General features: G+C 37.8%; 1 protein-coding gene across 3 annotated transcripts in view; it reads left to right on the top strand.

The window, feature by feature from the left end:
• LOC149238023 (Iron-sulfur cluster biosynthesis family protein) overlaps positions 1-17196 on the top strand; it is a 279175-nt gene extending 261979 nt beyond the window's left edge. For 2 of the 3 annotated variants that reach the window (XM_089372897.1, XM_089372896.1), the window contains 2 exons: positions 16367-16510; positions 16745-17196. In XM_089372897.1, coding sequence (XP_089229023.1) covers positions 16367-16510; positions 16745-16907 — 307 coding nt within the window. In that variant the 3' untranslated portion in view covers positions 16908-17196. Of the gene's footprint in view, positions 1-16366; positions 16511-16744 lie in introns of those variants that run through there. The other variant, XR_016246361.1, reaches the window with a different exon arrangement.
• The last annotated feature ends 7994 nt before the right edge of the window (positions 17197-25190 follow it).

Here is a 25190-nt window from a genome sequence, read left to right as displayed (position 1 = left end):
CTTCCTTCAAGGTGCCTTATGAGAGACTTGCTTGGTGATGATAACTTCTCATTGTGTAGATATGGAGATCTTTTAATGATGGGCCTGGATCTGAGTACCTTCCTTTGAAGATGATGAGTCTTTGATGTAAACCCTTCTTGGATGAGCCTTCTTGTGGATGCCTTTAGATGGAAGGCTTTCTTCTTTCTTTGTTCCTAGGATGGTAGTCCTTCTTGATGGATCTAGGAGAGGAGATGGTAATCCTCCCTATCTTGATGGATATGGAACCCTTGCTTGTAGATCTAATGCTTCAACTTTTGTGTGCCCTTGCGTCTTGCTCTTAATGCTTCAATCTTCTATGTGCTCTTGAGATGCCCTTCCTTGATGTGTCACCTTAGCTCCGATACCATGTTGAAGAATCTAGGGCATCTAGGTTATAATGAGATTCTTCTAGCGATGATAACTATTTCTGAAGCACTTTTTACTTTCGCTTATTAATGCAATCTTCTCTTATTATTATTTGTGTGATCTCTTTCTTCATCAAACAGTTACCAAAAACAAAAGAGACAAGAACACAAGATGTTGTCTCTCAGCCAGGGCAAAACCTCTCTCTCCTAGAGAGGAAAACCCTTCTGCAAATTTCTCTTATTGAAGCTTCAATTGACAAATGCCAAACCCTAGACCCTTGACCAGTGGATCCTCCAAGTAGAAGACACAATCTCTTTTCCTTTTGTCCTTTAATCAATGCCTTCTTCTGCTTTGCACATCGATCTCTTCCTTCACACTTCTTTCGGCAACTGAGGGCTCTTTTTTCAACAACTGTAGAAACCCTAGGTCTCCTTGGAGACCTCTTCTTTGGAGTCTTCCTTTCCTTCTCTACTTCGCTTGGCTATCTTCCCTTTCCTTGACACTTAGGCTAGGGAATGAGACCTTCCTTGAGAGATACTTTTGAGTTGAGAGGTTGATCCTCTTACCCTACTTCAGGTCCGATTTCTTCTCGCACGTGTCGCTGATTATGGCACAAGATTGCCCTTCTAGCTTGCTCCCTTCCTTTGCTTGAGGTGGGACCCACTTCACTTGATACAGAGACCTATCTGAGACCTCCTTTTGACCCAATTGAAACTTCTTGGAGAGCAGAAATTTTTGACTTTTTGCAGCAGCAGAATGTCCTTTTCTTTCGCACGCATGACCGAGAGGAACCCTAAAACAGTCCCAAAACTTCAGATTTCTTTCTTCTCTTCTTCGCTGCCCTAGAAGCACCTTTCTTGCTCTTTTTCGCACCTCTTTCTTGCCTCTTTTCTTCGTTGATTTCAAAGATCACTTGATGGTCTAATTGTGAGGTCGAATGGCCCTATATATAGGAGTTTGTCCCTCCTTTTGGGCCGACTTGAGCTAGTGAGGCCGACTTGACTTTAAGTGCACCAAAATTCATTCTTTGAGCCGACTTGAAGAGGAGACTTGTCTTTGCTTTGGAGGATCACTTTTGACACATATCTTTGACATAATTACATAGGTTACATAGTGTAACATGCCCTCAAGGGGTCTTCAATAATTATAGTGACTGTTTGACTTTCCTAGAAGCACTCAAACATGTGCTTGACCTATCAAATGGGCAAGAAATCCGCTCTTGATAATTACAAAAATAATAATTCTTTTCTTTTACAAGTACAAAGATCAAAATTACATTTATGAAGACCGAACCTAGTTACTCTTTGTTCAACAAAATGATACATAGAAGCCAAAAGAACACCATCTTGGAATATGAATATAGGTGGTGGACAACCTGCAATTAAATGAGCAAGAAGAAAGAATGGGAAAGAGTAGGAGAGGGAGGAGAAAAAATACAAAAACAATGATAGAAAAATGAGGGAGTTTGGGGTTTGCACTTACCTCTTTAGCTTTTGTAGATGGTAGCCCTTTTTCACTCCTCCAAACTCCTCCTCCTTCACTGCTCCTAGCTCCTCCTTTACTACTCCAAGCTCTCCTCAAGTCTCTCTTCTCCAAGCTCTCTTCTCCTCTCTTCACCAAGCTCTCGAAAAATACAAGAGTGAGGAAATGAGAGGAAATAAGGAGTTTTATTCCCCTCATTCTTTTCCTAACCCAAGCTAAACGCACCCCCATCCACAATTAAGCAAAAAAAAATCAATTTAGTGGGTCCACCTCGTGGAACTGATCGACGGCATACGAAACCACTCGAGATCCGCCCGAAGTTAGCCTTGATCCATAGTGGATCCACATGGTGATCCGGCCCCGGCATTGCGGCTCGAACGTGCAGAACCGCAAATCAGGCCAGATGGTTCCCACAGACTAGGAATCGTTTTCTCTTGCCCGATCCGTGGTTCCAGATTTCTAAACCATGGTTCCGGCGCTAGATCACCCACGAATCCGTACGAGCCGCAAATCTGGCTTTTGATCTGGGGGCGGGGCATGTCCTGCAACATTGCTCTCAACGCTTCACCTTTAGGGTGTCATAATGCTCCTCTAGTGAACTTGGGCTCCAATTATGTTGTCCAGCCATGATACAAGCCACCTGCGAATCACACACAATGTCCTATGATGCATCTTCACCATTAGGTACAATTAATCATTAGCGCATCTAAGTGAACCAAGTTTGTTAATCAAGGGAAAATTGAGACTTCATATGGGGCTTCTCTTCCAAATTTGGGGCTTTGATCACATAATAGTGTTACCTCCCTAGGTAGGAGTGGCTAATAGACAATCCTATTAGGTGTTCCTACCCCCTTAGGGGAAAGGCTTGTCCCTGGTACATCCTTTAATCTGTAGTTGCATATGAATAATGATGGAATGGATGGGGATAAAGGGGTCTCAAAGACAAATGCCATGTGCCAAGGAGTAGTGATAATGAGGAAGTCCATAGCAATCATGGATCCATTAGTAACCCCAACCTTTGTTTTTCCACCCCTTTTTAATTTCCTTTTGCTTTTTCTTAAATTTTATTTATATTATTGGTCGAAACTCCAGGAAATGAGAGCATGTTTATGAACGATGTATAGCAGTTATTACCCCCTTAAAGGTGGGGCAGTTCATTGCTCACTAGGGGTTGGGACATGCATGGGTTCCTTTTATGATGTGATGGGGCAATCAGTGGCTTTAGGAACCAGGGTGATGACCATAATGATAAGGGGTAGAGCTTATGCTTGGATTTTTCCCACATGCTATTATTAATGCCTGAACCATTTTCTGCATTTTGTGATTTTCTTTTTCTTTTTTTTCTTGCATGTGGCCATGATATGCTTTAACTTTATTTTAGCTGCATCAACCTTTGGGGAAACATTTCTAGGTCTGGCCCATATATGTGCACAAGGAGGGGGGGGTGTGCTAGTGGTCTGTGGACCTGGAGAAGGAAAATAGTGAAAAAGGGCTTGTAATGTGTGGAGGGAAGTGATAAATATTGAATGGGAAAATGGGACCACACTACTAAAATCAAGGTTTCCCAAGTAGTGCCCTTCCTAAAGCCATAGGCCAATAAGGGAAATCCCACAGGACTAGGATTGAAGATTAACCCTGTTGGAAAATGGTAGCTTCGGTCAGTATTTTCATTAATAAAATCAAAAGAGAAAAATTTGAATTTATATTTACTAGTTTATGACCCCGCATGTGTCTAAGTCAGCCTTCCTAGATCAAGTCAGACTGGCCCCTTGGAGGCACCCATTTGATTACTGTTGGAGACTATATATATGTGATCTCTCCTCTACCAAAAGGCATCAATCATCTCTAAAAATATCTTTGTTCCAGCGAAAGAAAGAAGATGAATAAGGTGTAATATTCCTAATGGAAATATTAAGTGAATAACAAAAACATGCACTATGACAACAACTAAGAAATTCAATGCATATGCAAGAAATCACAACACAAGAGGAAATGCACCAAAACTATGAGCCATTTTATTTATTTCCGAGAAAATAGAGTACAAATGAGTATGAAAGAGGAACCTGGGCTTGCTACAACAAGAAAATCCAACCCAGGTGATGATGAAGCTACCCAAATGTCAGATGAACTCCCCACCATGATTCTGCGCTAGCCCAAAAAATTATTACCACTGCTGTTGTAGGTGAACTGAGATTTTGGCCCTCAAATCTACTCCAAAAATTTCGCAAAATTAAACATAGGCTCTTCACACTAGCTCCAACAAAACCCAAAAATATCTCATAGACCCAAGTGGTGAAAATGGTCCTCGGGTAAATAGCGCTCTCCTCCAACAATTTATGTTGCTAACCGCTGAATGGAACTAGGAATTTTTCCCTCAAAAGTGCTTAGAAAATACTGTAAAATTAATCCGAGCCTCCTCTTACCAAACCCACAAAAACCCATAAAGGGTTTGGGCTGAATCTGTTGAGAAAGCTAGGGCATAGCAATTAAGTGATTTCTCTTAAATTAGTAACCGCTTGTGAATACTTTTTACTTCTTTAGATTAGGGTCTTCTTTTACTTCAGTTGTTAGTGTTCTTCTTCATCAAACAACTACCAATGCATAAATTACAGAGAGACAAGAGACACAGAATATAGGCTATCAGCCAGGGCCAAAATCTCTCCCTCTTGAGACGAAAACCCGAACAAATTCTTCTTCTTATAGAGATTACAATTGACGAATACCAAGACCAAGACCCTTGACCTATTTGCCACTCCAAGACCAAGAAACAAGTTCCCTTGATGAGATCCTTGAAGATTGTCAACCTCCTGCTTCTTCTTCCCTCTTGGCTACCCTTCAACATTGTCCTACTTCTGCTTCAAACCTGTACCTTATTTCGGCCCTAATTGCAACATGTGAGAAGTATCATAATCAACTTCTACAGCTTGTTACCTCTTCGCTTAGAGGGGATACTCTCTCACATATTTCGGCTTAATGACTTCTGCTTCTATAAGTGACTTTGCCAACCTTGGATCCTCCAACAATATTCTTGGTTACCTTTGCAATAGATGTTGCTTCCTTACTTCGCATGTGTGACAAAACAAAGCCCAAAACAATCCTGAAATAACTCGATCTTCTTCTCCCTTTACTCATTGATTATAGGCTGCCTTCCTTGACCCTTTTCACACTTCTTCTTCTGCCTTAAACTTTGACCGAATTGCAGACTTGATGACCACCGAAATCTGCTCTGAAATTATGTCTCTAACTGAAATCTGAACTGCCCTATTTATAGTTGTTGGAGCCTATAATAAGCCGACATGACTTGGAGATGAGCCGACGTGTCTATTTGAGAGATTTTATTATTCTTTTGAAGCCAACTTGAAGGAGGTGACTTTGTCTTGGTCTTGGGGGGCCTTCTTATACTTTTTATTTCTCATGCAAAATGTAATATGCCCAAGAAGGGTCCTTCATACATGACATAGACTCAATTTGACTTTTATGACTAGATGACAAATCCTAAAGGCTCTCAATGGGAGCCATCACTAAAATAAAATTCCTTGCTCATGAAACCCATGAGACAAGCATTACAATAATGATTTTATTTTTCTTCTTTTCATCAATTACATAAAAACACAATTACACATGTCATCATGAAGACCGAACCCAATTACACTTTTCAAGACTCCCTCTTAACTAGGGAGGTATTCATAATGGTACTTGGTCATTCTCAATCTAAATAATTTGTCATAAGAAGAGTCGGATTGGTAACCCATCTATTTAGCATCATATCAACCAACATTGTTACATAGCATAGCCTTGACTAACAACCCTATCTCTTCACAAGATCTAAGCACAATGTTGGCGAGACCAAAGATGTATAGATACCCTCATCATTGTCTCTCTCGGAACATACCCCACCCGGGTTCTCAAGGTGTGTTCCACTAGGACTATTCTTATCTTGGATTCGCAATTCTCAAAGAATATCGGCCGTCAACGACTATCTTATCTTGGATGCCCTAATTCATCCTCAAAGAGCATCAGATGTCAGATGTTTACACAATCCTCCTTTCTGTCTCCCCAAGTGAAGACAATAATGATGTGTCTATCTCTCCCTCTTAACTAGGGAGGACATATCTATTCCAATAAAGGAATGTACTCATTCCTATGGAATGAATGTACCTAAGCTCCCTCTTGGCTTAGGAAATTCCAAGTTTCTTCCAAGTAAGAAACTTGTTTCCAAGCTCCCTCTTAATTAGGGACCAACAACAGCTGCTCAGGTGGAGATGATGGGACAACCAACTACTTGAAGAACTCCTCTTCACGATGCCATGAACTTCTTTTCGTTATCTGGTAGTCTTCATGTTTGGGACATCTACAAGGGCACCAACCATCCATCAATTACCATTAAGCTTACTTGCTAACCACCAACCCAAAATCCAGGTGCGTGTCAGAGCTCAATGACCAATGCCACCTTTCCAACTTCAGGGGCTCAAACATCAACACAAAGTGACAGCCAAATGTCTCCCCAAGAAATGCTTCACTCGCAAAGCTTCAACACCCCTTGATCCAGCAGATCAAGAATGACCAATCTCTCCCAATCAAACTGATTGGTAACCAACATGCTTCCTTCGAGAGATTCACTTGTATAAACACAACCCTAATCAATAATATACTTTTGCATGTACATAACCAATTACAAACCTTCAGAGTCTTCCAGGCAACAAATGTTGCTTCTCAACTTTCCATAGTAGGACTATCAATTGAATCTTTGACAAAAGATTCCTCAATCATACATTTTTCTTCCTACTTCACATTGCGATGCCTAAATTGTTGAGTGATTGGTTGGATAGATTGTCGTGGTCAGGAATCTAGTCCATGGCATTGCAGTGCCTAAAGTTCGTCATGGCTCATATAGTTTGAGATCTTCCATTGTATATGTACATTATGAATACCTCCCTAGTTAAGAGGGAGTGTTGGAAAAAGTAACTATGTTCGGTCTTCAATAATGTACTTGAGTCATTATGTAATGTACTTGTCAAAAGAATAAAGAAAAGATTTATTATTATTATTATTGTGACTTATTAAAGCATGGGTTTCATGCTTGGGTCACCATGTTTTAGGTCAAAGTCTCCATTGAGGACTTCTAGGATTTATTCTGGGTCTATAGAATTATTGTACATTTAAAGAGACCCTTCTTGGGCTTTTGAATCATGTAAAAAGGTTTAGTATTGAGTCAAATATGAATTATGGAACCTCCACACTATGTCGGCCTAAGAGAAGATCAAGTCGGCCTTAGGGACCTATTCTACCTCACAAGAAGCCTATAAAAGGAAGTACTACAAATTCATTTGGATCATCACTTCTCATTCTCTCTCTATTGGGCAGAAGTGTGAAAATCTGTTTGCTGGGCAGAAGTGCGAAGTAGGAAGCTGGGAAATTTTGTTGTCGAGAACCCAAAGTGAATGTGAGTTTGGGGGAGTCTAAGGACTCAAGGAAAATTGAAATTTTGGTGGTGGTCTCTCTTTGTTTTGTGCTCTGGATTGGGAGAACAAAGTCTCCCAACTTGGACTGTTGTCGAACACCGTGAGCTGTTGCAAGTTGTTGCATAGTCGAAATTGTTGGGAAGAGATCAATCTTTTAGAGGTTGACTTGGTGTGGAGGGAAGGTTTGGTCAAGGTCTAGGGTGAATATTCTTAAGGAATACTATTGAAAGGAAGAATTACTTTGACTGGGCTTTCCCCTCGAAGGGAGTTTTTCCCTGGCATGTGTCTACATCTTGTGTCCATTGTTTTATGTGCTGCTATTTTGGTAATTGCTTGATGAACTAAAGAAAGAAGATATAAAGAATTGTAATAATAAGTAACATCACAAGTAATTATCAAGATCGAGAAAATCTTTACTGCGTTTTTGATTTTCCAATAGTACTAGCTCAGTACCTCTCGCCATCCAATCCCAAAGGAGGGATTTATGTACAATCCCCTGTGGAAGGAACAAGCCCTCCAAGCTAATGTGGTGTCATACTCGGCTCATGTCGCTCAGTCCTACTAACCTGGCCATCCCCTCGGGTATGTCTAGACAACTATGCCTCCCTCAATCCAATGCATAAGGGTGGGCTAATAACACTGTAGATCCCATCAGTGTGCCTCTGAAACAAACTGTGCTGAAATCCCAATGTGTGGTCTCTATGCTGCCCCTCATAAATGGCTAGCCCAAAGGATGGTTGCACATCCTTCTCCATCATGGACTCAACATGGCCCTCCAACTGCTCCTCCATAGATAACCCAACACGCAAGACATGCTCGCCAATCAGCTGCAAGTGACTATCATCTGATAACTCTGTACCTATCGGGCCCTCATCAACCTGTGGTGTGCTACTATCACCTGAGTACTCAATCACAACCTCGGATACCTCATCAATGGATACCTCAAGAACGGATGACATCTCATCAATAGGTGTATGCTCAATTGTCTCTTTGCCAACCATGGCCCCTTCAACTACTCCTTCATCTTTTGCCTTAATCCCCCTCATCATCCCGGCATAATTCCATTGAATGCCCACTGATTTTTACACGTCTCTTCACAGAACTCCCAAAAAGAGAGGGACACCTGAATGCCATGTCCCAATGATTGGTATGCCCTCCAATTTGCTGCTAATAACTCCACATCAGTTGCAATCATGTCTTGCCAGCTTGATGCATTATCCATAATTTTTGGCACAGTGGATTTGTTGTATAATTGAGAATGGTCCTGATTCCCAATTGTGGTATGAATCAACTGCTTCCCCACATCAATCATCATTTGTTGCATCCTAACCACCTCATTTAAGGTTACTGCCATGTTTTTTGATTTTAACCTTTCTTTGGATTCTATGATTTCTTAGTTTTTTTTATATTATATTCTGGTCTTGTCTTAAAGTGAAGAGTTTTCCACAGGCTGAGCCAAAATTATGGCTTTGATACCATTGTAATATTCCTAATGAAAATATTAAGTGAATAACAAAAACATGCATTATGACAACAACTACGAAATTCAACACATACGCCGGAAATCACAATGCAAGAAGAAATGTACCAAACTTTGAGCCATTTTATTTATTTTCGAGCAAATAGAGTACAAATGAGTATGAAAGAGGAATCAGGGCTTGCTATAGCAAGCAACTCCAAACCCAGGTGATGATCAAGCTGCCCAAATGTCAGATGAGCTCCCCACCATGATTCCGCGCTAGCCCAGAAAATTGTTGCCACTGCGGTTGTAGTTGAACTGAAATTTTGGCCCTCAAATCTAATCCAAAAAATCTGCAAAATTAAATGTAGGCTCTCCACACCAGCTCCAACAAAACCCAGAAATATCTCACGGACCCAATGTTGAATAAAGTGTAACTAGGTTCAGTCTTCATAATGACATGATCTTTGTAAATGATGTAATAAAAAAAAAAAAATTATGCCTTGCTACATGGGTTTCATGAGCAAGAAGTGTCACTAGGTAAAAGATTTCTTCTTGATGTCTTTAGGATTTTATTTATATGTCAAAGAGTCATGTCATGTGTAAAGAAGCTCTTCATGAGCCTATGGAAATGTATACAAGTATGTAGCAGCCCTCCAAGACCAAGATCAATCCTCCAAAAGCAAGCACACCGAAGTCTGCAAGCAAAACAACAAAGAGATCACCATGTCGGCTCCAAAATAGAATTAATTGGATAAATGGAAGTCATGTTGGCTAGAAGAAATAGTCACAACGTTTCACTTGATAACGTCGACTCAAAATAGGAGCATGAACCACTATAAATACCCCATCAAGGCATCCACATAAGTCCACACACAACTCGGATTTGTCTACGTCCTTGGATGGGTATGAAACGCAAGCAGAAGAACTTCACATTATCACAGTAAGAATCTTCGCTATATATCTCTGATATCTCGCGTGGAAAAAGGGTAAGGTTACAGTGTAGTAATTTTACGTTGTGCATGACAGTGTCCACGCAAATACGTTCTTGGTGCTCTGTCTCCTTCACGAGGGTAATAGTCTCGGTGTATTGAAGTCATGACACAATCAAATGCAGATGTAACATATCTTGGGGATCCCATCAGTCTCAATTGTAATGACCTCGCATATCCTACAAGAGCATGATCAGTCTCGACTTATTTAGAACAAGAAAGATCTCGATAATCACAGTCAAAGTTTCAGTAATGAATGTGTTCTCAAGCACAAATAGTCTCGGCATGATTATGATGGCATTGAGGATCCTATAGTCTTGATGGAGAGGATCACAGTGATCCCATGGTAGCACACAGTTTCGTCATACTGATTATACCATCTCGGCATACCATTGATGAAGTAGATCCGGGTGGTATTCTAGTAGCAGTCTCGGCATAATGGCTTGCAATGGTTAAGGCTTCAAGCAGTAGGGCTACATTCTCGACATAACTATTATGGTATAGAAGATCATGATGATTTCATATACTATCTCGACATTCTCCCAATCAGATCTGTAATGATATTAACGTTCAAGATAGACGCAACATATGATGGTGATCACTGTATATATATTGATGACAAGGAATGATCTCTGTGATATGTTCTTATATACAGTCTTATGATAGTTATAGGATCATGATTCTTGATCTCAATATAACTCTCATAACTCAGTGAATGGTGGTATAGAAGATGATCTCACAAACTTGATCTCGGTGGCACTGATGTGAATGTACATCAATGATGATCTCAACGAAAGGAACAACAAGTGAAGATGCAGCAGTAGGGTGTTGACATAAGCATGGTAGCAGTGATGATGATGATCTCGGCAGTAAGGAATTGATGTCTTGGTCTTGGAGAGGCAGAATGTGTCAAGGGTGATGGTCTTGGTATTCGTCAATGGAATATCTATAAGAAGAATTTATGCATGGGTTTTCCTCTCCAAGAGGGAGAGGTTTTGGCCTTGGCAGATAGCCAAACATTTGTGTTCTTGTCTCTTTTGTTTTTGATAACAGTTTGATGAAGTCAATATACACATGCTAATAATGAAGTAAACATCAAGCTAAGATAAATTGTTTAAACACTTCACAAATTGTTATCATGTAGCGAAGAATCAATGTAATTATGCATGCCCTAGATTCTTCAACACCCAAGTGGTGGAAATGGTCCTGGGGTAAATTGCGCCCTCCAACAATTTATGTTGTTAAATGCCAAATGGAACTAGGAATTCTGACCTTAGAAGTACTTAGAAAATTCTGTAAAATTAATCCTAGCCTCCTCTCACCAAACCCACAAAAACCCAGAAAGGGTTTGGGCTGAATCCACTAACCCTTGGTGACCGCCAACAAGTGTAAATTGGTCAATTTGGCCAGAAAACGCCCTACAGTTTAGATACTGCTGAATTTGGCCCAAATCTCCCTCCAAGAAATCCTGCCTAACCCCTACAAATTTATCCTTTCAATCACCAAGCAGATCCCAACTCTAATGCTCCTCAAATTTTGAGTCTCTGCAAGTGCACAAAAGCTGCCAGTAAACCCTTGTGCAGGCCTTGGAATAGATAAATTCAGTCCTCCAAAATGCAGCACACTCAACCCCGCAAATCCCCAAGGGAAAACTCGTCCTCCTTATGGATAATTCTTTGCAAATTCTCTGGCCAAAACTCCACTGTCTGCTAGCTTCTCTCAGCCCCTTCGAATTTCTTTATGCGCCCTAAGAGAAGCACGCTCCAACTAGAAATAGTATGCAATGTAGCTCCTAGAGAAGCCCTTAGATGGAATCCTTATTACTCCCCTAGGGTGACACTCAAAGATCACTGAAGGTAGACGTGGAATTCCTGGTTCTAAACAACACTTTTCTTCGTGTGCTAAACAGCCCCAAGAGAAGATGAAAGGTGAAATGTAATAGTCAAAAGATTATTAGCAAATGAGTCCATCCTCCTTTTATAATTTTTCCCCGTGCTTCTAGACTCCTTTTTTTTATTATTATTTTATTGGTGGGGGCCATTCTCCACTAAGGGACTTTTGCCTCCATTTTAATAAAATAATAATTTTCCACTAGTCTCCAATAAATAATACTTCGCACCTTTCTCCAAAATAATATTTGCCCCCTTTACTTGATATCACCAAAATTAGACAAAATTCCCATACTCACAAAATTGGGGATATTACATGAGGAGACCAAAATTAGAAGAACAAAGAGAGGCTGAAAATTAGGAGACTATCACTTGAAGATGAATTGATGTGTAGGTTCTTGAAGCTTCCTTTTGTGTTTGATGCGAAGTCCTTAGCATATTCTCTGTGATATCTTGACTGTGGAAAAAAACCGAATTTTGGCCCGCTTGTGATCTGAAGTTGCCCTTGTTGCTGACCTTGGAGGGCAGATTTGTGACTCTTTTCTTGACATATTAAAGGGCTGGCTTGGCACTTGTGGGAGGTCATCTTGTTGGTCAGTTTTGATGTCTTGTTAAGGATCTTATCAAAGGTATGCTACCTTGACTGAATGAATCTGATGTACAAATTGGATGAATTAGACAATTCTTATAAGGAAAGGTTTTTGGGTTTTCCCCCTTGGAGTGGGGTTTTCCCACTGTAATGTTGTGTCTCTTGGTCATTGTCTTATTGTGATTTTATTGCTTGATGGATCTTAATGTTAATTGTTGAAATTTTCTCGAGTATAATTGCTTGATGATTTGAATGCACTAAGAAGTCAAAAATGTATCATTAGAAGTAGTTATCTGGAAGAAAATTGTTTAGTTTACCTTGCAACTAGAAAATCAACAAACCCCCCCATTTAAGGTGAGGGAACAAAACCATGGTCAAAGTCCTTCCTTCATCCATGTCACCCAATAATCCATGCAAAAATGTCAAAATGAGAAACAAGCATAAGCACCCAATTGCACAATGGAAAACATACCTTTTGGGTCGGATTGCCCACCTTCTAACATGTGCCCCTAACAAATGGGCAAGGAAACATACAACTGATGCAAGGCGGTGGAGATAAAGTGGTACATCACATCGGCTACAAGGTGTCTATAAGAAGATGAATAGAAGAAACACTCTCCTAGGGGCACCCACTTTTGGTGGGTAATAGTTAACACATATCTTGCAAGAAAATAAGAATGACACACATAATTAGCATTTTAGGAGATCATGTCTATCTTAACTCCTATATATGAATGTATGTGTGTGTGTTTTAATATACCATTTATCCCCCACAACCATTTTAGGGGAGTTAAAACATATATATTAAGTAGTACATATCTTTCAAGAAAAACTAATGATACACATAAATGACGTTTTAGGAGATCATGTCAATATTAACTCCTATAGATGATTATGGGATGCAAAATCCCATAGCTTAGTGGTCTTGACTAGTGCCAATCTCATACCCTCATGATAGAATCTAGTGGAAACACTACAATCCTGCCAACCCTGAAACCCTAAAAAATATTTAGTCTGCTGGACCCTAAATGGGATATGAAATTTTACTTTCTCCATCTGAAGTGCAATGAGGTTCAAACTTGAAAAGATTGTTAAACATCCTGAAACAATTAATATTAATGTTGAAAAAGTAAGTAAAAGTTGACATTCTCCTTTATCTTAACATTTCTATAAAGTCAATATTCTCTTTATCCTACCTTTTATATCCATTTACTTTAAGAATTTAATATTACCATTAATTACCAAGGTGAAAAAATCCTCAAAGCCCAATCCCCTATATCTATTTTGTTTTAAAGGGTCATTGGCAAGTGCAGTGTGATATTTTAATATGGGTCCCATGCCCCTCGCAGGCACTTCGGTGGCCTGGGAAATTTCTAAATGGTCCCCAAAATGTCACTAGAATTGGTCAAAATGGGTTGGAAACACCATCATGCATACCGCATGGTGTTTCCTGATTTGGAAGAGCTGTATTGTATGGCCAGTACTATTTCAAACCCATTCCATACCCATTTTGGCATTTCCAGTCATTTTGAGTACTGGTACACTGCCAAACTAGGTGTTTCCTGCCACTTAGCTTTATGTCCCAAGTCTAGTGTGGATCCTTTTGGCCACTATGATATCAGCTATGCATGATAAAACAGTTTGGCCTATTGTAACAAGAAGCATCATCACTTATGTGTTTAGGAAGTCCCCTTTGGATGGGTTTGGCAACCAAAAATTGTTTGGAGACCTGTTCAGTGTTGCATTTTCTGAGTTATGGATTTTGTTGTGTGGGCTTTGGTTTTCACCATGATCTAGAAGGCACTGATAAAAGTATGCTTAATTAACTCATGTACTATGGATCTCACTAATAGGAGTCACCTATTGTGAGTGTGACCCAACCTGGTGATGCAAGATGACATTTTGGTCAAAACGACCAAATCATAATGAGTTTCCATAAATTCTTTAGCCCAACAGACATACAGTAAAGATGTGAAGTCCATCAAAAATAATTATTTTGAGATAAACAGTTGGCAGAAGGAAGGGAAAAAAAATCATATCAATGTCATCAAATGGTCAAAATGGTTAGATGGGAATAGAAGGTACAAGTCATATTGGTAATATGGAACTGCCGAAGATAAAACCGTAAATCTTAGCCACAAAAAACAAGTACAAAGAAATATGAGAAGTAGAAAGTGGCAACACAAGATAAACCCTAGAAAAAAAATAGTAATTGGTTCTATTCTACGGAGAAAGAAAAATTATTATGCATAAGAAGTAGAGGAGGAGTTGGTGTGCCATTGCCAACCATCATGCATGTACAAATACAGAGGTTGAATGTCCTCTAGGGAGTGGCCTGAACTGAGTGGACCAAAGAAGGCAGAGAAAATACAGAAATGTTCAATTACAGAACAATATGGATTGGTATTTCAGAGGCATTTTAATCATAAAAGCAAATATAGCTATGTTCAGCAGCATTGTGAATGAAGAAAACCTGCAGACCCTCATCCACATGTTTCAATGTTTGTACATGCATTCACCATAAAGGATGATGTGCTATAGTATGTCTTCCAAAAATAATTGTAAGGTGTTGAATGCTCATGCCATTAACACACATTTGCATTTGTTGCATAGTTAATGACTAATAGCTATTAATTTTGATTGTGTTTGTGTTTGTGTTTAGTGTAGCAGAAATGCTTGTTGTGTAGATTCTGCTAGATGAACAGATTTCTAATTTATTTATTTTTAATTATGTGAAAGAAATACTTTTAGACTAAGTTGCACGAAACGTTTTGGAGTTTCTGAAACAGGTACGTTTAGAAACGTCACCTCCCAAAAATGGAAACGTCATCCGAAACGTCATATATATATATATATATATATATATATATATATAAGTAAATAACACATTATCTTGCAAGAAAAAAGGGAATGAGACCCATAGATGACAATTTAGAAGGAAAAACAAGTCTATATTAACTCTCATAGATGACTACATGATGGTCAAATTTCGCCCAAGTTTTGGAGTTTCAGGTACTTGTATGGCCCAAAACACCAGGTTCCTAGAAGTTTTGTGCTACATAGCTTTTAGAATGCAAATTTGAAACTGTTCAAACATCTAACTCTATTCTTCAGTAAAAAAATATGAAGATCCATGCCTCTTTTTATAGGGGAATTTTATGCCTTGACAATAAAATTTTAAATTTTTTAGTAAGTGGAGGTATTGCTGAGTTGCCAAGTTGACTTCCCTTTTTTGGTTTGCTGAGTTCAAGTTGTGAGTTTTCTATCAATGGATTATAATTGCGTGAATGATTGTAATTCCGTCATATATCATGTAGATGGGCCAAGTAAATCTCAAATTTATCCAACTCTGAACTAGTCATCATATGGTGATCTGACATATCGATAGTTGCACTTAGTGTGATTGCAGATGTCATAGGCCTGGTTCATGCTACACTTTGTTGTACTGCATTGCAATTCAAGCCCTTAATTGCAATGCAGCACAGCAATGTGGATGTGGATATCACAGGCATGAACTGGTGATCAGGTCCTTACTTGCAATACTGTAAAATGATGATTGATTACAGAAACTTTTAGTTTTGTTTGTTTAAATGTGTTAATATACTTTGTAAAGGTGGGTTACATTTCTATTTATACCTTGTTCTTAGCTTCCATGTTTGTAACTGTTCTTCATAATATTATTATGTACATGATCTATGCTTATTATTTGCTTTCAAGTGTGTTGAATGCACCAAAGATTTGTCCTAAGTGCCATGGATGTGAGAAGAGAACAGCACTAAAAGGGTATTTTCAAGGAAGAGAAGTGGCATGCTCGTCATTTATATGTAGAGGCTGGACTTATTTTGATTCATGTGGAGTTGATGCACTGCACACTTACATTTCCTGATCCTGTAGAACTAGGATAAAACTTTTCTTTTTACGTGGAGAGTTAAGAAATACTCTCTTTTGCTTCGACCTTTTCAGCATTTTGTAAGGACATTATCTGTCATGGCATGGAAATAAAAAACTACATGAACCTATAGCTCGGAAACTCACTCTGATCATTGTGTGTTTACTTGATATGCTGCATTTTTGTCTCTGTGAAACTGCTAATTTGTTTTGTGCAGATTTATGCAGCATCATTTTTTGCAATTCCATTATCACGTTGGTTCCTTATTCGTAAGAAAAATGTGGAGATTGATGAAAGGAACCGTGCAAGGAAACAACGAGCTCTTGCACTTAAGATGCCAGACCCAACTGTTAGGCAGAAGGTATATATAGTTCAGATTTATTATGAAATGGTTGTTTACAGAGGAGGAATGTGCTTTCCAGTATTTTCAATAAAATAGCCTTCCAATTTCTAGTGTGTATTTAACAAATTATGTGTTGCAATTCCACTATGAATATTTGCCTATTCCTAATTAGGTCATATCATAGTTGAGTGCAATTTTTTCAATGACTAGCTACATGCTCTAATATTGTTTTAATCTTCATGATATGAAAAGATTGAAAGTGCTCGAGCTATGGCTGAACGGACAGTCATTGGGGCAGATCGCATCATATATAGTTCTGAGAAAGATTTTGCAGAACAAGACTATGATGCTAAAGAGTGGGAACGCCAATATAGAGAGCTCGAAAGATCAGATTAACTATGCATTTGTATACTAATGTTCTTTAGCTGTACCTTTTTGTTACTCTGTTGTTTCAGCTTATCTATTTCTTCATGTATCAAATCAACTGGTAATTATTTTTGTATTTTAATCTTCTTTATATCCTTTATTTTCTCTGTTGAGATAGATTTCTGCAACTGAGATTTCAATATTCTTATCCTTATTCCCTATATGTTCTATTCAAATGAACAATCTGAGGCCATGTTCATGGCTCCTAATATATTCTGAATTTGCGGTAGGGCTTATTATTCAATGAAATAAACTTTACAAGAAGATTATTAAGTTCAGCACTTTGTAGGATTAGTGGCTTCATATGAGTTCCAGAGCATTCAGAATAGTTTTCCAGAATTTGGTCCTTCATTGAGTTTTCTTGAGGACCAAGATGGTTTGTTTCATTCTTATTTAGGCAGACTTCGTTGCTGCCAATGAGTTTCTTTTCACTACAGAGGTTGAAGATTAAAGTATTGTTGAAGGTTTTGAGATTGTACGTACTGCTGCTTGTTATTGACTAGACTCCTCTTGTCTATGAAGCATTGCAATAAGCCTCTATTTTCTCATGGAGAATGAAAGGGATTTATCAGCCACAAGTAGCAATGAGCTTCTTTTCACTACAGAGGTTGAAGATTAAAGTATTGTTGAAGGTTTTGAGATTGTACGTACTGTTGCTTGTTATTGACTAGACTCCTCTTGTCTATGAAGCATTGCAATAAGCCTCTATTTTCTTATGGAAAATGAAAGGGATTTATCAGCCAAAATTCAATAGACCAATTATGACTGTTACCACCACAAAAGCTCATGATCAGAAATTTTGACAGGAGAATGGAGAGCGAGTGGCCAAAAGAGTGAGATACCGAATCCTACTTTGCATCTTTTGTTTTCTTGCATCAATGGGTACCCACCAACATAGGAGTCTCTTTGCATCATGTTTAGAGTTCATTTCCAAGGTCTGTGCTTGCAAAAGGTATCTTCATGTCCTTTTCTAATACATTCAAGTTTCCTGGTCCCTAAGTTCGTTAATGTTGAGTATTTGGTCTTTACGAGCCACTTTGATCCAATTCGAGAAAAACTACTTGAATTTGATAGCTTGATGCTTTTCATTGTTTTCCCCACCTACCTTGTAGTGGCTTGAAATCCATTCTTACTCTCTAAAAGCAAATCAAAAGGTATCTTTATGATTTCTGCATTGAGAGGTATTCTACAACTCATTATGGGTAGACAACCTAGTGGTTGTAAATATTTAAATGTTGTCTCAATATGAGAGAGTTGTAATGTCCGTAAAATAAAGCATTAAATCAAATAATAATAATTTCAGTTCAATTAAGAGCAATAAAAAGTAATAAAAATAAGAAATTAATTCAATTCAATTTGCTATATTATAATTTTGTTTTTAGTAATAGAATTACAAACTTTTTTTTTTGAAAAAATTCATATATGCATATCACATTAAAATAAATTTAAATAATAATAATCATTCATATTTGTAACCATGATATTTTAAAACATATAATTAATGAACATATAAAAATTTAATAAATTTAATTAATAAATATAATTAAAAAATAAAAATATTTCTAAATATAGAACTATGAAATATTATACACGTACTCTAACTAATAGATGAAATGGCCTTTTTTCCGGGCGCTTTTTCGTCAATTTTACCTAAAATCTGGTAGATATTTTTAAGAATCAAAAGTTTACTTTGTTTAGCATGCAAAGTTCTAGTGCCATGGGTGTTGAGAAATCTAGGGCATAGAAATTAAGAGATTTATCTTCTATTAGTAATTGCTCGTGAGTACTTTTTACTTTAGATTAGGATCTTCTTTTATCTTAGGTTATTAGTGTTCTTCATCAAACGAGCACCAATGCATAAACCATAAAGAGACAAGGGACACAGAATATAGGCTATCAGCCAGGGCCAAACAAATTCTTCGTATAGAGATTCTAATTGACAAATACAAAGACTAAGACTCTTGACCTAGTTGCCACTCCAAGACCAAAACACAAATTCTCTTGATGAGATCCTTTGAAAACGACACTCATCCTTCTACCCTTTTTCCTTTTCTTGACTCTTCTTCTTTTCCAACCTTCTTCAGCTTGAAATCTTTGGCCCCCCTTCTAGATTTTACCTTCTTCTTATCTCAACCTTCTTTCTAAATTGTACCTTCTTGTTTCGGCCTTCCTTTTGCTGCAAGCAAACTCGGACTATGCTCCTCTTCTTTTGTTGCAAGTGAACTTGGTGGAGGTAATATCACTGTGCTCCTCTTTTCTGTTGGAAGTAAACTCGGTGTATTCTTCTTCTATTGTAAGTAGGCTCGGTGGAGATTAATATAAACCCATAAACAAATCAGAGAGGAGCTTGGATTATACTCCTCTTTCCTCTATTGTGCTTAGTTGTACTTGTTGCACCTTTTGCTTCAAACCTAATCACCTTCGTATTACTTGCAGACTTCAGAATTCCTACTATACCTCGCACTTCAAACATCCTACTGTACCTCACATTTTAGACTGTAATATCCAAAATTCTGTGTCGGATGGTATTGTCATTGATGTCAACCCATGGAGTTGATTGGTTTTCACTTTGACTAAAAACATCATCATTGATGTCAAATGGTTAATGAACGTTTCTTAGTAATTTTCAGATTACATCAAGATGACAGTTATACTGTTGGATGGTTTAAAACTCAAGTCTTAGGGTTTGGGTTCCCTGGACAGAGGATGTACCCTGACTTTGTCAAGGGTTTTTGGTAGGTCAAATCATTGAGTTTGGGTTGAAGATCTATGTCATTAGTTTCTTCTCGAAAAAATGTTTCTGTTGATATGTGGTACACCCCAAGAGGCCTCACATTTTGAGAGATATTCGTTATTGAAGTTGAAGCCCCTAGCGTCTGGGGGAAAACCCCAAAAGGTGACCATATGGTTCCTTCATCTTGGTCAAGTCAAACATTTGTAGGATCACTGACTATAGAATAAAATAGTTATTCCTATAAAGATCATTTATGAATTAATATTTACCAACGATTAAGGGTTAAAGCTATAAGTCAAAGAATTAAAAAGAATATTTATTAGAAAAAAGGGAGACAAATTAAATTCAAATCAACAAGGTTTGAATTTAAATCCTAATATCCCTCTAAATAAGAAAGTCAAATCACTTTAGTAGGAATTTGTTGCTTCCTTAAAGCTTCTTTTTAAATCAAAAGAAATTTAATTAAATCCAACTAAAGGTCAAAATTCCAAGGCAACCATGTCCCTAATATTCTTCCAATGATATATTTTCTAAAGCCCCTCCTAAAGACTATAAAAAGAGATATTGATCTCTTACCCAAAGTATGAAAGTGAAATGTGAAATCATCTTGATCTAAAGTCTAATACGACCCTTGTGAAAATAGCAAAGGATCTAAAGTTTGTGGAATAGGTAATCAAAAAAGGTAAAAAAAAAGGAAGGATATCTCTTGATACCTATGTGCAGCCTTTGGCTCTAAGGTAAGCAATTAAGAACGCCTTTTTTTTCACTTGAAATAGGGATCATAAGCTGTGATTTGATGTTTTCCTTTTGAACTTATTGAAATAAAGTCTAATTGATCGGCCACAAGAAAACGGTGTGGTCACTCACCTTTAGGGACATGAAATGGTTAAGTATGTGAAGTCGACAACATCAACATCCTAACATTGCTATGTTGCAAATCTAATTAAGCAACCAAACTCTAAGGATGAATGATTAAGCATGGATCGTAAGCATAATAATACAATGTAGAATGTCAAGTTTATGATCCACTATAGCATTGGTAAACACACTTAAAATTGTTTGTGTTGAATAGAAATTGGTTAGATGGGGTGATGTCCCAAGTACTATTTGTACTATTGACCTATAGCATGCATATGGGAGTGAAATCGATAAAGAAAATAGAAGCAGGGTGTGATAACTAGATGGTAGACTAAGAACAAATGTGTTGAAGTCACTTATGCAGAGTATAACGATGGCAGAATGATGAGAGTTCATTCAATTAAAAAAGAACATTGTGCAAGGAAGTCTTTAAATGAAGCATCAGTAAACCATGATTATGTGTTGCTAATAGTAGTTTGAATGCAGAAATAAATTCAATGAATCCTTGTTTGTTAGAGAGAGTATATGGTTGGTGAGTTATATACACAAGTATGGATTTGTTAGGCATTAAACAAAGACAAGAATAACATAATCATATAGTATACATTAAAGCAATTAGATATCCCAAAACAGTCACGTACAAAACTATCTCACTGCAATGATATCTATAAATGTAGCATTGATTGTTCATTGATGAGAAAGTGATAAAACTGTGACATAAGTACCGTTATTTGAACAAGTGATATGTATATGTACAAAAGTGAATATATTTGTAAATGATCAGGGTCTTCATCATTAACTACAACATTCTTGACAAAGTGGGTTTGTGTATTTTTGGACAAGTAGTAAATATAACAACAGTGACATTTAGGCCAATAAATGAAGTAAGTCTATTTTGAAGCAGTGTATAGGAAGTTTGACCACCTACAGTTGTCGATATATGACAACAATTCTCATTGTTATCTCATCATGTATCAATTAGTAATTTTGGGAATCAAATGCATTAAGCCAATGATTGATTTAGCACCTTGTTGACAAACCTCTCATTGCAATTCTGAACCTAAGTACAGTAACAAATAATCATTACAACATAACACTTACCTTGCAATAATACAAAACAGTGATATTGCTTATATGATGTAACAATGGTACAATAAGAGTAACTCAACAGTGCCACATAGACTTAACTCAAGTAATACATTGACCTGATATGTTCACTGTGTATAGCCTAAGATTGAACACCCGTTGTATAAGAAAATTAAGCAATGGATCTATGTCTTGAGAGTTGTGATAATATATTGGCTAGGTAGTATGACTAGGATTGTTATGTATAATAAGATTAATACACCAGGTTGAAGTGAAATGTTAGTTGACCATACTACAATACTTCTAAGGATAACAATGTCTTGAATGATCATTGACATAGTGTCTTGTCATACAAACTCATATGACCTATTAGCTTGATACCTAGGCATGACTTAATGAAGAATTGACACTTAGATTGGATTGTACAATATATTGATGTATTTTTTATATCAATGAGATTAATTAACTACATGTGTTGTAACAATATCACAGTGGGTTCATGACAACATTATTGAACAGTGGTATATATGACTGTTGTGGTGATGATGGCTCCAAGGCATTGACTATCTAATCAACAGTGTTTACACATATGTTGGTAACCCTCCATGGGCAGAGTTTGAGAGCATTGGAAGCATGCCATAGGGATGACCTGAGGCACCTTGGTTTGTGCCATCATTTGATAGCAGTGTCAGATGGTTGCAGCATCCTGTGCAACTTGATACAGTGTGCCCACATGATATATTGAGTCTTGATATATTCATTTGTGAGAAGCTTAGTGCAGTGGAAACCAACAGATGTGCAGTGATCTATGTGTGCAGTGATAGTGGTTATGCATTGATGTTTATTCATTCATGAGCAGTGATAGCCATCAGTTTTGCAGTGGTTTGTAGTGACAATGATATACAATGTGTAGTGACAATGATGTGTAGTTGAACAATGATAGCTTGATGTGTAGAATTGTGCAGTGAGTAGTTGGTGGGAACAATGATCAACAACTACCAGGATTCGACATTTATTCTACATATTTCTTACAGTTATTCTACAAAGTACAGGGGATCCAGTCTGGAAATTGTGTAATGTAATCTTTTGGCTCGTCAGGGTGGTAGGGTGGTGGATGGAAGGTGATTGGAGTCACTTTCAGGTTGTGGCCTAAGAACACTTCAGGGCGGCATGGTGGTGCTAGGGCAAGTTGTGGCTTGCACAAGGCATTGTCGCTGATAAACTAATAGGATAGCGAAGCATCCTTTCCGAAAGCAGCCGGTAAACAAAGTGTTGGGGCACTCATCAAGTTGTGGCTTGATCTACTAGCATTGGGGCATCCTTTTGGTTGCAACATGATATTAGGGTCTAGTGTTGTCCTATAGGTTGTAGCCTGTGAATTAAGGGGTTGATGTCTCCCTCAGTTGTAGCTGAAATCTTGATGTAATCACTTTTCTTTTAATAGGGAGAAGACAATTACTAAACAAGTGTTCGGTGGTTTTTGACCCAGAGGGGGTTTTCCACCTAAAAATCTTTGTGCCCTCTGTTTTATCTTTCTACATTGTTATATGGTGTTCTCTATTGTTGATTATTGTTTATGATCATCTAAAGAAAAGAAATAATAATAATTGAAGATTAACTAATGCTATGAAAAAGATTGAAAGTGCTAACTGCTAAGAAGTACTGATTCACCCCCTCTCAGTATTTCCAACATTCTTCTTTGAAATTTATGTATTGAAGTGGAATTCAAGCTGACTATTTATAGTTGTATGTTCATGTATATAAGCAGACATGATAATGAGTTGATGTGTCATTTGAGAAGATATTTGTATTTCTTTGAAGCCAACTTGTACGAGAATCCTAGTGCTTGTCTTGAAGGGTTGTTTGACACTTCTATTGACTTATATACAAATCTACCATGCCCAAGAAGGGTCCTTCATGAAATTGACTCTCTTTGACTTTATGACCAATCTCAAAGGCTCACAATGGGAGCCATTACTAAAAATAAAATTTCTTTCTCATGAAACCCATGAGACAAACATTACAATAATAATTTTATTTTTCTTCTTTTCATCAGTTACATAAAAAATCACAATTACATATGTCATTATGAAGACATAACCTAGTTACTTTTCAACACTCCCTCTTAACTAGGGAAGTATTCATAGTGGTACTTGGTCATTCTCAATCTGAAGAATTTCTCATAAGAAGAATCAGATCATAGCATCATATCAACCAGTGTTGTCACATAGTAAGGCCTTAACTAACAACTCTATCTCTCCATGAGATCTGAGCACAATGCTAGTGAGACAAATGATGTATAAACACCCTCATCATTATCTCTCTCGGAACATAACCCACCCGGGTTCTCAAGGTGTGTTCCACCAGGACTATTCTTATCTTAGATGCCCTAATACATCCTCAAAGGGCATTTGATGTCAAATGCTTACCCAATCTTGCATTTTTTCTTCCCAAGTGAAGACACAAATGATGTGTCTATCTCTCCCTCTTAATTAGGGAGGACATATCTATTCTAATAAAGGAACGTACTCTTCCTACATAAGGAATGTACCTAAACTCCCTTTTGGCTTAGGAATTTCCAAGTTTCTTCCAAGTAAGAAACTTGTTTCCAACCTAACTCCTAATTAGGGACCTTCAACAGCTCCTTAGGTGGAGATGATGGAACAACCAATTGCTTGAAGAACCCCTCCTCGCGATGTCATGAACTTCTTTTTGTTATCTAAGAGTCTTCATGTTTGGGACTTCTGCATAGGGCACCGACCATCCACCACTTTCATTCATGTTTTAGTCATGTCATTATCGGAAAGTGATCCATTAGTCCATATCTGGCCTTCCTTCATGCCATGTTGCCTTCTTCATGCCATGTTTACTTAAGGATCTTTCATCCTACTACATGTGCATCGATGGTGGAAGACATCCATAGATCTTCCCTTGGCAACCTTGCCTAAACCTATCCAGATATCTGTTCAAAAAGAAAGGAATGGACATTACCTTTGTGATGGTATTTCATCGTGACATCTACAAGTTTCCATCAGCGTCCTACATACATATCGACACATCTCCCAAAGATATGTATTGTCAAGGGTCTCTTTCTTTTTCAGACTTCATTAGATTCTTCATATCCTCCATGGAGATATCCTAGTCAAATCTTCTTGGTCTTTCAGATGTTGATTGTGTTTACCATAGTTGCAAATTCCATGATCTCTTTCTTCCTTTCGTCATACATCTCATTCCCAGGAGCTTCTATTCATATTTCCTCAATTTGTTGTCAACCACCTCATGCTTCATATGAGGACATATTATGTTGATTTTATCTAGTGAATGTGACCCATGCATTCTTGCATTCCTTTGAGGGAGGAGGTCCTTTCTTTTGATCATGCTCTTAAGAACTGATCCATGTTACCTGCAACCATATGACATGACTTCCACAATATCAAATGTAAGCATACATACCTCATTTTTCCTTTGGGTCATCCAGACTTCCTGCAACAACTTCCTTGATTGAAAGAGCTTCAATCCCTTGAACTGCTTCACTTTTATGTCAGCATACCATCATCCAATGGTGGTTCTGTCAAAGTCTTGAGGATCTAAAGT

This window comes from Pinus tabuliformis, chromosome 8 (genome assembly GCF_031772625.1).
Source record: "Pinus tabuliformis cultivar Carrire ecotype Pingquan chromosome 8, CPIR1, whole genome shotgun sequence".
Classification (NCBI taxonomy): Eukaryota; Viridiplantae; Streptophyta; class Pinopsida; order Pinales; family Pinaceae; genus Pinus; species Pinus tabuliformis.
Note: the sequence above shows the minus strand (reverse complement) of the source record. Positions and strands in the feature narration are given on the sequence as shown.